General features: G+C 47.8%; 2 protein-coding genes across 3 annotated transcripts; one reads left to right on the top strand and one right to left on the bottom strand.

Annotated features, from left to right (window-relative positions):
- Positions 1–400: 400 nt before the first annotated feature.
- On the bottom strand, positions 401–4,342 carry KXD1 (KxDL motif containing 1). Its single transcript, XM_020814273.3, has 5 exons — positions 4,203–4,342; positions 3,534–3,653; positions 3,288–3,440; positions 2,645–2,691; positions 401–2,030 (listed from the first exon to the last, which is right to left on the bottom strand). The coding sequence occupies exons 2-5, from the start codon at positions 3,626–3,628 to the stop codon at positions 1,804–1,806; spliced, it is 522 nt and encodes a 173-aa protein (XP_020669932.3). The 5' UTR covers positions 3,629–3,653; positions 4,203–4,342; the 3' UTR covers positions 401–1,803.
- FKBP8 (FKBP prolyl isomerase 8) lies at positions 4,030–15,228 on the top strand. 2 transcript variants are annotated; one of them, XM_020814270.3, is made up of 9 exons: positions 4,030–4,156; positions 9,437–9,768; positions 11,110–11,279; positions 11,724–11,812; positions 12,393–12,610; positions 13,205–13,377; positions 13,526–13,603; positions 14,240–14,377; positions 14,969–15,228. In XM_020814270.3, the coding sequence occupies exons 2-9, from the start codon at positions 9,465–9,467 to the stop codon at positions 15,053–15,055; spliced, it is 1,257 nt and encodes a 418-aa protein (XP_020669929.3). In that variant the 5' UTR covers positions 4,030–4,156; positions 9,437–9,464; the 3' UTR covers positions 15,056–15,228. The 2 variants fall into 2 exon arrangements, with proteins under 2 accessions (XP_020669929.3, XP_020669931.3); XM_020814272.3 differs by lacking the exon at positions 4,030–4,156 and adding an exon at positions 7,225–7,360.
- The last annotated feature ends 469 nt before the right edge of the window (positions 15,229–15,697 follow it).

The following is a 15,697-nucleotide window of genomic DNA, read 5'->3' as shown; positions in this document are numbered from 1 at the left end:
CCCTCTGGGGAAGGTGGACAATGAGTATTGTCCAGAGCAGTACATGTTGAGGGGGAAAAGCTGGTGTAGAATTGCACCCAGTGCTTCCAAAGGCTATTTCCAAGCTCTACACTCAGACGGGAATCCCACAAAGTGTTGCATTTCAAGGGTGAGGCCACAGTGAGCCTCCAGATACTGTACAGCACGGCTGACAGGGAGAAAACACACCATGCGGTTCAGTCCACCCGTATCCAGAGGGATGCGCTCTTTATATGCTCTGGTGCAGACAACAGATCAGCTGCCTCCCCTGGGAAGATCCCTGGTTCCCAGTGGCTTCCATCAGAACCCTTAATGCGAACAGAGGATGGCCTCGAAGGCTTGTCGCCCTCCAATCCGAAGACACAGCAAGCTACACCAGATCTATCAATTAACTTATACCTTTTATTGGTTCTCACCTCCTTATGCATCTCTGTAAACGTGTTGCAGTACAAAAATATTATTCTTTTTATTGAATTAGAATGCATTTCAGGAGAGGACACTGGAGGAAGGAGGACAGGCTGCCCCAAGTTTAGCATGGAACGAACCTAGCTGTACAACAACATCTGACAGAAAAGACCGTGAAGTATAACCAGTGGTGGCTAAAAAACTAAAGAATGAAAAACGGGTGCGCCACGGCACTACAGTAACTCAAGGTGGTCTTAAAGGGGGTGAAATGGAACAGAGAGGGGGGGAATAAGATTATATTTTCAAACGTGACATAGAACAGGTATGTGCAGCTTCAGGAGACAGCCCAAGCATACATCCCTCATGTGATCGCTGTAAGGTGCATTGTTAGATGAAGGGAGGATTTGCCCAGGGAGACGTATAGTTTCGAGCAGGCAGTGGGAAATACAGGCGGCTCTGATTCTTGAAAGAACAGCTTTGGGGAGGGCGAGAGACCTCCTGGACAGAATGGGGAGTCATTCTTTGGGAAACGGCACAAGCCACTGGAGAGCTTCCCTTTCCTCGCTTGAGACGAGGGGCCAAGCGGAAGACAGGCTCTGTTGAACCGGGCCCAGCGGCAGGAGAACAGATGGGGATTCCTGGCCAGATGTAAGTTTCTATTTGTCCTCACTGGGAGGGTTTGATCCCCTAAGCACGTTCTCAAGGGAAATGAGCCCACTGGAGCAAGGGGCCAGAGCCAAAAAAAAAAAAAAGAAAAAAAAACCAACAACCAAAAAACACACACACTTTTGAAGAGCTCAATTTCATGCATCCGGAGGCGGCCTGGATAAAATGAATGAGACACCAACTCTTAACTGCAGGGGCATTAACATGTATGACTGGCTACATAGTTTGCCTTGGCTGTACCCACACCTGGGAATTTTCCCTGTTAATTCACACATCTCCACTCTATATTCCCCGCTGGTCTCCAGTTTACAGGCAGCCCTTAAAAGAGGCACCCTGAGCCTGGGGATTATTCTCTTGGAAAAACTCTACACGCTCTTCCTTCAAAGGAAGACAGCCAAATTCTGTCCTCTTAACTACAGAGAGAGGTGGGGGGAGTTCCCTCTTCCTTTCTCACCACTGCGGTTCTCCTATGACAAAATGCCAGCCCCAGGTTTTGCTTATTTGGTATAAATCAGAGCTCAGCACCGCGAGGAAAAAAGGTGGGTCATGCAAAAGCCGCCGCATCTGTGCTCTTTCCCCAGGCCCCGATGCAGCCGGCCAAGACATTGAGAGGATACAGGTTTTGTTCTGAATGAGAAGATCTCTCACACGCATGTCCAAGAGCAGGGCAGAGAGGCCCTCCTGGGCCCCTGCCCCAAAAGGATCTGGGGCAAGCTAGTCTGTCTCATTGTCCTCGTCCGTGACGCTCTGCCCGTTCACCGTCGGAGAGTCGTAGGGACCCTGAGAGAGGTCTTCGAAGTCGTGGCTGGTGGCGGGAGAGATGACGTCCGGACTGGTGTCGCAGGACTCGGTGCTCTGCTCCGAGGTAGGGATGGTGGTGGCCGTGCTCTGGGGGATCAGGCTGAAGTCATCATCTTCCAGGATGGGAGATTCGTGAATATCTGGACAGGAGACAGAGAGGGGTAGGCAGAAAAAGAATGAACGTCACACCAAGCAGAACAAGGAGGGCGAAGGACGCCACCAAAACACCATTCTAATTTGAGTGCTAACTTCCTAACTAGACAGAAGCGCTACCTCTCAACTCAAGCTAATGATGTGGAAGAATCAACCTGGAAAAAAAACTTTACAAGAATGTTTTAAATAATTTTTTAAAAGTGCTTGGGGGGAAATATCATAGTGTACTACTTTTCTTTCCTTCTAAATTTTCCTTTAATTTACACAATTATGACCCATTAACTTGGAATTTAGAAGAAATCAACACTGCTCCTATTCGTGGAAAATTGACCAGGGTAGCTAACAAAGATTAAAACAATACTTAGCATTCATAGCCACATGAGAAGGGCATTAAAAAAAAGTACTGCTTGTACTGCTGGAACCGGAATGACCAGAAACTATTATGGGATGTGTTCTATACATGCCTGCTTAGCGTGAATAGTTCATTATAGAGTAATTCATGGCACTTAGGCGTTCTGCTCTGCCCACACTTGCTATGCAACACTCAAAAGTGGTCAGAGAGAATGATAGTTGGATCCAATCTGGCTGGGCATATACTCACTGTTAAATGCATCAGGATACTGCTTAGCTAGCTTCCCTTTCAATGTCCTGGAAAAAAAGAAAGAAAAAAAGATGGAGAAAGGGAAGAGTTATCTAAATTTTTGAAAACAAAACAAAGCACAAGATGGAAATTGCAGAAGCATGAAGTAGTTCGAAACAGGGATGGGATGATAAATCTTGAATTGTGGGCTCTGGTAATAATTATGGAAATGCAGGAAACCGAGTCATGCATGTCACTAAACCACCAATTTATCCCTCCAGCAGGAGTTGGTCTTTGGCAAAGTTAAAGGCTCTAGATAGACATAAGACATAAGAAATTTATTTGTCATTGCGCTCACAAGTGGGTTCCAGCAAGGCTATCTCAAAAATGCTTTCACTGAGAGCTGGGAAAATTCAGATGGAAAACCATCTGGCTGCTAAGTTCATAAAGAAGGGTAGAACCATCAGGGGATATGCCTGCCCGTTCAGGATCTCTGTGAAGCTGGAAAATCTTAGGAGGGTTGGGCGAGGAGAATCCTGGTTCCATCACAACCACTCAGAAGTCAGAGATGGAGAGCGGAGCCTCAAACAGCATTGGGACCACCCCTTGGCCCTCTGCTCCCCAGAAGAGGTGGGACAGGGTTGGCCAAAGCGTCCGGAGGTACCTGATTCTCCGGAAGATGCTGTCCAGGTCTTTCTTCATCTCCACTAACGTCCGGGTGTGATGGAGGAAGCGCTCGTTCATCTGCTGCATGCGAGCGCCGGAGAGGTTGTTGAAGTTCAGCAGCATCTCGTTGGTTTTCTCAAAGCGGTCCAGCCTGGAGGGACAAACATTCACAGAGGTTATTTTCAATAACGAGCCGGGAGGGTTTGTGAGTTTTGGGGAGTTTCCACAAGGACGGGGCACTCACATGTTCTTCTGAGCCAAGATGATGGCGTTGATGTCTTCAGAGTTCACCATGCTGAGGACCCGGTTGCAGAAGACGCCCGAGGCGGTGGGCTCCATGGTAGGCGCTGGGGGGGACTCCAGCCTGCTCATGGAGAGCAGTGGGGAGAAGGGAGAGGTGTTAAGACACAGAAGCCAAAAATTATACTCTTACCAGATCCTCCCCATATTAGAAAGCAGCAGGGTCTCCTCCCAGGGAAATCTTTACTCTGGGGGACTCCGAATCCCAGATTCCTCCACTGCGGGGGATTGTGGGTCTTGGGAGTCCCAGAAATCTGCCTTTTCTAAGTTTAGGGCCTCCCTTGGGTCACAGTCCATTGGGGACTCCAAATCCCAGATTCCCCCAGTGTGGGGGACTGTGGGATTTAGGAATCCCAGAAATCTGCCTTTTCTAAGGCAGGGTCCCTCCCCACCCCAAGGACCCTCCCACTCAGAGAGGCTCCGCCCCTGCGTGAAGCAAAAGCCACGCCCGTTTGCTTCCAGCAGCATCGCCCCCCTTCTCCAAAGCAGCTCCTCCCCTCCCGAGACTCCTCCCACCGCCAGGCCCCGCCCCTTTCGCTGGAAGACAGGCCGCTTCCACCACTGGAGGTAAGCCCCGCCCCCGCCCCTCCCAGTCCCATCCACCGGGGCCTACCTGGACGGGCCTCCCCAGGCAGAGGCTCACATGCCGGCCCGGGGCGGGCGGGCCGGGCGGGGAACGAAAGCGAGCCCTTCCCTTCCTCCGCGCCGCCGCCTCGGGCAGCCTCCAACCGACGGCGCTGACCAGCCAACGGCTCACTTCCGGGTTAAGAGCCGCGTGTGCGCATGCGTGGCCAGCGCACCTCCTCTGCTCGCCTGCGTCGCGACGGCGCTTGCGTAACGTGCGTGTGCCCGCCTTTCCGGTTCCCTTGGCAACGGAGGCGTCTTCCGCGTTCCTCCCCAGGACCTGTCTCCTCTGAACTGTGATTGGTAGAGAAATCCTAACCCCGCCCCCCAAGAGCGCGGCCTATTAGGAGAGCGTTTGCGGCGCGGGGGGGGGGCTGAGCATGCGCAGAGTACACACCTAAGCAAGCTAGATCTAAGGGAGTCCAGGTTTACTGCTCATGTGCAGCCTTTCCCTCCCCATCAAAAGAGATACGGGTGAAGCTGCTCCACAGGGTCTCTGAGCATGTGCAGAGCTCAATTCCTCCCCCATAGGCGGGAAAAGAAGGACTACAGGCCTTCCTTATCAACCCAGAGCATGTGCAGAGTGCTTTTCTCTATCAAGATCCTCAGGAGCAATCCCTCCATGGTCTCTGGGCATGTGCAGAGTGCAGCAGACAAAGCAGAGTAAATTTCTACATCAACAGTGCAAGAAAAATACACCCTTGAGCTCTTCTCTTGGGCTTCTGAGCATGTGCAGAGGGCCTCCCCTGTTCACACTCAAAAGCACCAGAACTAGCCTCCTGGGCATGAACAGAGTGCATTTCTCTTTCTATCAATAGTTTTGAATCTGTTTTTATGCCGTTATTTCAATTTATTGCTTGGATTTGACGGTTTCAGAGCCGTCCCTTTGATTGTATTAATATTTTCACTGCCAATTTTTATTTTATTTTAACCCACGGACATCCGTGAAGGCTGGTTTAAATTAACTCGGCAACACTTATTTCCAATAAAGCATGCATGCATTAGACACAGGCTTCTACCCTGCTCTCTGGATTTCAACCACCAATCCATTTTAGAGCTTTTATTTTGATTTTTTAATGTGTTATTATGCATGACAGAGAAATCAACACCTCTCTGTGGGAATATACTGTATGTTATAAACAAAATAATGAATAAAAATACAACAGCATCTGGAAATCTCAAGATCAAGATGCTAAGGGCCAAGCAAATACTCATTTTTTTATTTTTTAAACTGCAGTCTCCCCTAAAATATAGCGTATGGATTAGTATTCGACATATATTTTAATATTTCCTTTCTCTTTATCCTTACCTGAGAGTAGACCATGCGCATAATAAGCTTGGACATTCAGAAATGCAGAGTTAAAATAATCCCCTTACTAATGGCATATTGTTTACCGTAATTCAGTTTTGAGTGCTTTTTCTATTGCAGGTCTGCAATGCTTCGCAGAAGTATATTTTATTTTTGCTTGAAACTGAAATATTTCCTGTTTCAATTCCATCTATATTTATATATACTGTATAAATATCTGATCTGTTTTAAAATATACAAAGCCAAAAGTTACATCCTGGGAATGTCTTTCTGGTTAATACATAACTTAATGGCCTGTGCTGAGTAATCCTACGTCGGCATTTCTCTTTACAGACCTAAGAAATTCTCCCCCCCCCCCCCACTCCCCCAGCCTTGGATCAGGGCAAAGGTCTGTTCCATTCAAGCCAAACAGACTCCCAACTTTGGGGCTGTTTCGTTTTTTCTGCCTACGGTTACTTAGAAGGAGAGTTAGAGACTTCCTCTGAACAGGGAGGATCCATTGCCTGCTGCAGAAAACAAAGTGTGGGGAAGGCCTAAGCCTCCGGACTGCAGTATCCATCGGCCCTGACTGCTGGGGAGGATGATGGGTTTTGCAATTCAGTTGCACCCAGAAGATGCAAGCCATCCAAATCTTCTTGGACTACAGAGCCCATCTACCTTAGCCAGGGATCCCTATTCAGTGCCTGTAACTGCACTACCCTATGGCTGGCTCATTGCTTGCTAGCTCAATTCAAAAGTGCTGTGTTGTTGTTGTTGTTGTTGTTTTGTTGTTGTTGTTGTTATAAGCCATACACTGTGCTGCAGCCAATACCCCCTCGAAATAGACCCCCATCTCCCCCCCAAAAAAACAACAACTCAGGCCTCTGCTAATTTCCTCTGCTTCATTTTACAAATTATTCCTTTCCAAAATCTTTATCAAATGGGACGGCTTGGAACCTGATGCCAAAATAGCTTTAAGTTTATTATTTCCGGGTGTCTTCTTTGTTTCTCCACCAGATACACTCCAAAACGTTTACAATATACATATATATATATATAGAGAGAGAGAGAGAGAGAGAGAGAGAGTAAATGGTTTGGAGTGTATCTGGTGGAGAAACAAAGAAGACACACACATATATTTTTTAAAAGGCAGTTGAAAAATTATTGCTGAAATAAATAAAAATTTTTAAAGAAAGGCAACATCGTTGGAAACAAAACAAAAACCCACAGAGCACACATCCAAACCTCATGAGGTTTAGTCTGTCTATATACACCCCACAGATTTTTTTTAAAGATTATCTATGGGGTGTATATAAGATACAGTACTGGGCTCTTGCCAAGGTTTAGATGCTCTAAAAACCTTGCCGCGCTGCGAACCCACCGATCAATCCACTAGATATGGATGCTCTGTGTTTTTGTTTGTTTATTTCCAACGATGTTGTATTTCTTTAAAATACTTTATTTATACACCCCATCAACTGAAACATAAAACAGGCTGGACAGCCAAACAAATCCTCCCCACTTCTGGCCTGTTGCAATTTTGCAAAGGCAAAAAAAAAAAAAAAAAAGAATACTGTTGCAATGAAATATTTTGCATTTATTGCTACTTTCCTCCCCTTGCTCCTGATGTATCTCTCTTGTTTTTCCCTTCCTTTCCGGGCCTCTCCCGGTCCCTTTAAGAGGGCTGCGCCTTCCCACGAAAAGGGGTTGGGAGCAAAGCTGACACGGGTGCAAGCCAGCAGCCCGGGCGACCTATCGGCGGGATCGCCTGCAGTCAGCTGAGCTCACTGGGGCTGGGGTGGGGGGGCCAAAGCCAGGATCGTGGGGGCAGGGATCCCAGGGAGCCTTCCTGACTCCAGGTGAGTCCTTTCCTAGCAAAAAGTGTGGGTCTTTTTAAGGGGCGATCTCGATTTGGGAGTTTTTTGTGTGTGTTATTTTCCCGAGGGAGCTTTGGGGAGATCAGATGCCCCGAGTTTGTATCTTTGGGAGGGTGGCAGGACTGGCTTAGAGGGATTCGAGCCATAGACTTTTAATTGCGATTTTTCCATGGCAAAGGGAGGGATTTCTGCTCAAGCTGGTCCCTAAGGGTAAAGTTTGGGTCTGAGAAACCAGAAGGAAAGGAGACCTGTGAGTCTCCCAGGTGTGCGTGCAGGCAAACCCCCACCCCATGCGAAAATTTTGTAACCCCTTTGCTGTTTGGGCCATCAAAATCTTTTTTTTTCTCTCCCCCTTTGCCTCTGCAATTTTATTTTCTCCCCCTCCTGGCCTGTCTCTTTTCAGCCTAAATAAATACAGATAAATACAGAGATCTAGGGAGCATGGAAGGCGTTTGGGGTCTCTTTTTAAGGGGGGGGAGAGGGTTTTTAAAGGTCTGAAACACAAGGATTTTCATGGCTGATCTGCGTACATTTCACCACTAAGACCCACTTTGTTTTTAAGTCTTGCATTTAAAAGAATCATAATTAAAAAACCCAGGGCCTCCATGTATAAAACCCCATCATCTTTCAAAACTTTCTTTTATGGCCTTGATCCTAAGTGTGTTTGCTCCAAAATCAGCATCCCCAAATGCTGTAGGAGTTAATCTCGGTCCATACACTTTAAATTGGCCATAAGCCTCAAGCTTTCCTCTCTTTTTGGTTGTTGTTATTGCTCGATTTATTTATTTTTTTCAACGAAGAAGCAGGTCCTCGGAGTCAGTCGGGCTTACCTCCGAGTAATCCTGCTTCCGGGATCAGGGTGTTCATCCCCTCTCCATCTTTCCAGTGCATTCAGCGCTAGCAGGAAAAGATTGGGAGGAAACCAGATAAAAATTAGAAAATTTGAAACTATTATACCCCTATAATATATCTGATTCACCAAGTGGTTATAGAATTTGCATTTTAGAGTATAAAAAAATAAGAGCAAAGCCTTTTCAAAGCACCTCCATTTATGTGTGTCAGGTAAACGTCACAACTTCTCTGTTATTTTCATCCTAATGTAATTTATTATTTCCTTTTTTGGGGGGGTGACGCCGTGGCGGCTTGCTTCTTGTGGCGGGGAGTTCCACAGGCTAAATCACCTGTTGCTCAACAAACAGGTTTCTCCTGTTTGCATACCTGGCGTGCAGCTGGCAGGTAGAAGAGTCAGGCTCTCTACGGAGATATGAGCAGAAATAAATTGGGAGAAAAAATAATGAAGCGAGTCCTGGCCTTCCGGCCGGCTCTCTGAAAAGGATGGAACAGAAAAGGAAAACGAAGTGTTCTGGATTCTTTAAACATTCAGGGCTCCTGATGTTGCACCCAAGTAAACACCTTCTAGATGGGTGGTATATAAATCTAATGAGTAAATAAAATAAATTTCACCTGACAAAATGGCTGCTGGTGACAGGTCACGAACAGACCTCCCATCTTTTCAGGAGGCCAGGGGGCTCCTGAGTTCGAATCTTGCAGTCTCACCTTTTTCCATGCCTCTCCTCCTCTGTCTTGACAGCCTGTGCCAGCCGACTTTAAAATGAATATATATATTTAAATCTGTTCTGGCTTGACTGACCTCAGCCCGTGTGATGAAAAATTGGCCGGGGGTCCTTTGTAAGGAGAAACGCGGGGTCAAAATATTTCCCGTCAATAACAAATAATAAATTAACTTCATAATTGAGGCGCAGGACTTTTCCGAGCTGCAGTACGACTCCTTTCTAAATTTGGAAAAGGGACTCCAGTAAATTTTTGAAGGCCAGTCTGCGTGTGGAACGGAAGAAAACTTTCTGAACTGTGGGTTCCACTTTCCTGGGCCGTTCTAAAAGATTAATTGAGATCAATTCGTCTGTTTTCCTTGAGAACTTTTTCAGCTCTAATGGCATGGCATTTTCTTCTTGAGCATCATCGTAACGGGAATAAATTCCATTTTTTAAAAGGGGAAGTGCTTGGATCCTAACAAGCCTGATTTTTTTAAATTTTCAGCTCTGCTGATCCATCGCCGGCCGGCGCCATGGCTTCTGAAGGAGGAAGCCCGGATGATATTTCTCCCGACTGGGCGGGCACCAGCATCCTCGACTTGACCTCTCCGGAGCTGGCCAAACCCAGCACCTCGTCCACAGACAACGGGGAAGATTTTGAAGTCCTGGAGAACGAGGAGGAGGAAGATGAGGAAGACAGGGATGAGGAGATGAGTGGGCTCCCCCCGCTGGAGGACGTGCCCCCTGCCAAGGCCAAAAATGAGGGCCAGGGATCTGTCTCGGACACCCCTCCGGAAGAAAGCTCGGAGACCTCGCCGGAGTGGCTGGACGTATTAGGTGGGAGCGTGCTTTTTTCCCCCATTGCACTTTAACCACTAGGGAAGATCAGCTTGCTTCTCTCCTCCCTTTGCTCCTACTCTCTCTTCCCTCAGTTTCCCCTTAGTTATTTTGAGATGACGCAAAATTGGGTGGCCTAGCGAATCCCTTGGAAGGCAGGAGCAACATTCAGAAACATCTGGATCGGTTTGAGCACTAGGCTGAAAACCATGGGGTGAAATTTAACAGGGAGGAGTGCAAAGTTCAACACCGGGGGGGGGGGGAAGGAGGTTACAAAGTGGGGGATGTTTGGCTCAGGAGTACTACGAGCGAGAAGGAGTTTGGAATGGTTGTGGATCAAAAAAGCTGACTATGAGCCTTACAGGGTGATGCGGCTGCGAAAAAGGCCAATGTGATTTTAGGCTTGAAAATAGAGTCTCCAAATCTCATGAGGTACTAGTTCCCCGCTATTATGGTTTAGTCTCCTCTTGAGTCCTGTGTCCAGTTGTGGACACCACACTGTAAAAAGGATGCTAGCAAACTTGAGCAAGTTCAGAGGGGAGCAAGAAGGAGGATCAGGGGGACTGGAAACCAAGCCCTAGAAGGAGGAAAGATGGAAAGAACCGGGGCCTGTTTAGCCTTGAGAAAAGAAGACGGAGGGGAGAGAGGATAGTACTTTTCAAAAACTTGAAAGGCTGTTATTCAAAGCCGGTCAGGATCCGGTCTTGATCCTCCCACAGTGCAGGACATGTAATAATGGGCTCAAGAGACAGGAAGCCAAATTTCGGTTGACTATCAGGAAAATACTTCTTGACTGTTCGAGCAGTACGACAAGGGGGACCTATGACCTCAAGGGGGGGGTGAGGGCTCCTGCGCTGGAGGCCTTCAAGAGAAAATCGGACCACCGTCTATTGGATCTCATTTGATTTGGATTCCTGCCTTGAGCAGAGGGTTAGACTTGACGGCCTTAAGAGCCCCCCTTCTCACTTCATGATTTTGTGATTTATTTTTCCTTTGTTAAGCTTTGCCTGCCTTTCAGCTTTTTTAAAAAAGGGAAGTAGCAGCCGCCGGCCTGGCTGAGCACCCCATTAAAATCCATTAAAAATGAATGAGGCAGGAGAAGCTTTAAAATATTGTAAGAGTTGGAACACTTAAAAGTCATGGTCTCCCATAAACCAGTTTATAAGGACGATTGAAGGAGTTCCTCTTATCCTTCTGGAAACCATTTGACCCCTTTCCGTATTTTCCCCCCGAGCTTTGCCCTCTCCGGCAAACCTCACCCGGCTGCCATTTTTCTGTCCGTGTGGGTTTTTCCGGATGGATCTCTCCCATGTGTTCTGTTGCGTGATTTTTTCTCCCTAGGAAGTGGGTTGCTGAAGAAAAAAGTTCTTGTCGCTGGTCAGGGCCGAGAAACCCGGCCGGTCAGGGGGCAGGATGTTACCGTTCGGCTGAAAGCCACCCTGGAAGACGGCTCAGTGGTGGAAGAAGCGTCGACGCTCACCTTCACTCTGGGAGACTGTGATATCATCCACGTATGTAAACTCATTTCGGAGGTGGGAAAGGGTTGCCCGGATAATGTCCAGTTACTTCCCGGAGCCATAAATATCCTTCATGAGGTCCAGAAACTTCTCTTGTGAACGGTGCATTGGAAATTCCAATCAAAGCCCGCTTCTAAATCCACCTCCATGCAGGGATGTGGGAAAATCTTTGGGTCTTTGAGTCTTTGGTACCGAGCTCTAAATCCTAAGCCTCAGGTCCAAGTTCCCATTTAAAAGAAGCTCCCCCCCCCCCCAAGAATCAAAGGGAGGCGTGGTTGGGTTCCAAGTCACGAACTGAATTTGAGTCATTGAGAAAAAACAATCTGAGTCGCTGATGTAACTTAAATCCAACAACTCAGGTTCCCATTCCTGTCTCCTCTCTGTGATGTTTGCAGAGCGTCCCACTAATTTTCTATATTTTCCCCCCGGACTGGGCAGGCTCTGGACCTCTGTGTACAGTTGATGGAAATGGGGGAGACGGCGATGATCCTCTCGGACGCGAAATACTGTTACGGCCCGCAGGGGAGGTGCGTACTGGATATGGGAGGGGCAAACCGGGTGGGAGCCGGAGGATTCCGAACCAACCGGGAGAAAATAAGTTCTATTATATTCACTCACTCCTTCGATTTATATATCGCCCATCTGGCCGAAGGCCACTCAGGACAGTCCACGACAGAAAATAACAATAGACAGAAACACAACAGACAATCATAACAAGAAATCAGCTATGAAAAGAAAAGAAAAAAAATATAACAGCAATTGAACAAGTAACATGAAGGCAAAACCCCGGCTGAAATCTCTGTATTAGAGAGACCCTACATTAAATGGATTGTTGTGCTGTTTTAAAGGTGTTTTCAGTATCAATTTTACTTCCCATCTTTAATAAAATCCTTATTTAATTCTTTTTTTAACATTTGTATATTTACCATTTTTAAGCTTTTAGACAAGGTATGGAGCCTCGGGGCCTTTTTTAAGGAGAAAGGTGGGGTAAATCACATTTTAAATGAATGAATTATTGAAGGCAAGACCCACTTGGAGTTTGGATGCTGGGGTTTAGATCCGATCCCCGACTTTCTGGTGTAAAGCTTTCTCCCTCTGCCCTCGCAGGAGTCCTGACGTTCCCCCGGATGCTTCTTTGGCCTTCGAAGTGGAACTGCTCTCGGCCCGGGATGCTCCCGATCTGGAGCTCCTGAGCGGGAAGGAGAAGAGCGAGCTGGCGAACCGGAAGAGGGAGCGTGGCAACGTTCACTACCAGCGCGGGGATTATGTCCTGGCAGTCAACTCCTACGACATCGCCCTCAAGGTTGTCGGCTCCAGTTCGAAAGGTGACCGGCCCTGGAAAGATTAAGACCCCCCACCCCCGAGACCTGAGTAGCAGGGAGGTATTCATCGATATCAGGTCTTTAAAAATTGGAGAATAGCACTTTTATGCTAATTTTTTTAAAAGTAGGACCCTTGTATGCGCAAGATTGGTATCCACAGCTTCACTTAACCACTGTCTGACAATATTAAAAATATTAAAAGAGAAAAACACCCCTGAAAATGCAAATTTTCATGATATAGATAGCAAAACTTGTCACTAGATGGAGGCAGAGAGCATGCTGTGTATTCTTGATGTCTCTTTCTCCCTCTAGTGCCCAGTTATGATATTACATGTGAAAAATACTTTTTCCCCCCTGGAATTTTGTCTTTTCCCATGCTGCATATAAGGGCCACTATTATCTGCGGTTTTCATCATCTGCGGGGCCAGGTGGGCTTGGGATCCATCCTCAACGGAGAAGGGGGTGTTCTTCTGTATAATCTTGTGCACTGCACAGTGACATAGGGTGCCCATCCGAATCCATCATCCTAGTAGGCAATCACAATGACCCTGTCTCTCACTGGACCCCTTCTGTGATTCTGCTTTTTCTCTCCGGCAGTCGATTTCAGCCCAGAGGAAGAGGCGGAACTGACAGAGGTGAAGATCAAATGCTTGAACAACCTAGCCGCTTCGCAGCTGAAACTGGATCATTACGACGCGGCCCTCCGGTCCTGCAATCAAGTTCTGGATCAACAGCCGGACAACATCAAGGCCCTTTTCCGGAAGGGGAAGGTATCGGAAATCAGAAAGGTGGTGGCGGCTGCTGGCCTGAGCGGGCCCTACGGGACCCCGTGATCTGATTGATCCAAGGCAGCTTCCCACTTTCAAGAGGGGTGGTTTTCTGGCACCTTTCAAGTTCTTTCTCTCTCTCCTCCTGCAGGTTCTCGCCCAGCAAGGGGAATATAGCGAAGCCATTCCGATTCTCAAAGCTGCCTTGAAGCTGGAGCCGTCAAATAAGGTAAGGTTTGGACCCAACTAGACTTTTAAAAATTATTATTTTGCTCTCCCGTTTTTCTATCATTCTTCTGCCGATATCTTAAGAGAGTTTACTTCTCTGATTTGTAAAAATAAAGAGTCTTGGAACGGCAGAGCCGGAAAGGGACTCTCGAGATCATCCAGTCCAGCCCATGTCAGGGAGGCTCAGTGGGGGATTTGAACTCCCAACCTTTGGCTCCATAGCCAGTTACCCTAAACCCCCGAGTGATAGGATTCCCACCAATAATATTGTGTGTGTGTTTTAACATGTTAAAACATAGCCAGAAAATTCATACTCAACTAGTATTACATCTTTCAGCTGCAAAGGGACGTTTTGTTTATCTGCTTAGGTTTCTTCCAACATACAGCCAACCCTCGAAAAACGACCTTGAAAACTATGTAAATGACGACCCTAAATAGCAGAATGGCTGTAAATATTTAAATGTCCTTTGGGAATGGATTTGTTTATTTGTGACCAGTGTGGGGTGAATCTGGTTCTTTTAACAGGGGGGAAATCAAACCCTAGAGGCTGAGAAGGAGGAGGACTGTTCTACTCCTGGGAATGCGATGGGACAGATCTTCTCTATCTCTCATTCTTCCTCTCTCCTTCTCTTTGCAGACCATCCACACAGAGCTTTCCAAGCTAGCCAAGAAGCACGCTGACCAAAAAAGCGTGGAGACAGAGATGTACCGCAAGATGCTGGGGAACACGGGGTCTGGCGGCCTCCCGGCCAAATGTAAAGACAAATCCTCCCGGGTAAGTGGTCAGGAGGAAGCGCCAATCTGGCGGGTTGCCCAAATCCAGTTCCATAGCTATCAGTTTTGCAAGCTCAGTGGAGGCATCCGGCTCAGCCAACTTGATCTTTTAATTTCCCTTTGCAAAAGGAGCAGGTCTTTTTGTTGGCTAGTGGCTGCTAATGAGAGCTTAGGAAGAGAACTCTCCTTCACTCCATACCCCCATAATGGCCAGAGAGTAGCAACACTAATAGAGCAGAGTGTAACATTAAATAAATTTGTAACGGCACATTTTCGTTTTTGACATTTTGGTATCCTAAAATATCTTATTCATTCTTCATCCCCATCCCCTTTTCCTTCCTCTCTTGATAACAGGCCGTAAATCACTGTACTTTACTTCTTTGAGCCCAGCTAGAAAGTAACTTCCCAGACCCCTTGTGCCGATTTTCTGTGGCTCTTGTGGTTGTTGATTTCGTCGGGAAACGTTTCTGCGCTTCGCCGCTAAAATTCGCTCAACGAGTTCCTTCACCAAGGCTCAGAACTGACACCACCGAGCTGGTGCATCTTGCTTTTTTAAAATAATATGCCTTTTTTTCTGGCTTGTTTTTCACAGTCGATTCCTTGGAAATGGCTTTTCGGCGCCACCGCCGTGGCCCTCGGCGGCGTGGCCCTGTCGGTCGTCATCGCCGCCAGAAACTAGTGCCGGCCAGAGAGCAGAGACCGCTGGGGCCGACCGGCTCTTCTTTTTCCCCGTCTGATTGCGTTCTGCCCACCTCCGGCACGAGGGGGGGTTGTTGTTCAACTTCGTGTGCAACTCTGGACTTGTGGGTCGGCCAGAGAGGGGCAGAGCGTGGCTTTCCGCCGTCCCCATCCCCCCCCCAACACAGCCCCAGCCGAACCTTGGCAAGCTGTGTCTCAGGGATGAGAACTTCCCATCGGAGAGGCCACACGTGGCGTGAAAAGTGGACCTAGAAGACCCAGGGGTGTCCTTTTGGAGACGGATGGGAGAGGCGGTGGAAGGGGCCCGGAAAAAGAAATCCGAAATTGTTCCATGCCTCCCCCTGTTCTTTTCTTTCTTTCTCTCTCTGCCTTTTTTTTTCCTTCTTAAAGGGCGCACAGATTTTCTCCCGGCTTGGCTCTGGCTTTTCGTGTGTTTTTTTAAAGGGGATCTGCGTGGGGGGACAGGAGGGCTAACGGGGAGGCAGACGCGAAGGGAGCAACCCGGCCACGTATTTTGAAAACGGGGGGGGGGGGGGAGCCGAAGAACCGCTGGGGGCCCCTGATCCAGAGCCCTAGAAGGCCTCCCAGACCAAGAACAGAGGACCCATTTGGGGTGAGGCTG

Source organism: Pogona vitticeps, chromosome 7 (assembly GCF_051106095.1).
Source record: "Pogona vitticeps strain Pit_001003342236 chromosome 7, PviZW2.1, whole genome shotgun sequence".
In the NCBI taxonomy this organism is placed as follows: Eukaryota; Metazoa; Chordata; class Lepidosauria; order Squamata; family Agamidae; genus Pogona; species Pogona vitticeps.
The sequence above is the reverse complement of the archived record's forward strand: the minus strand, read 5'-3'. Positions and strand labels throughout refer to the sequence as shown.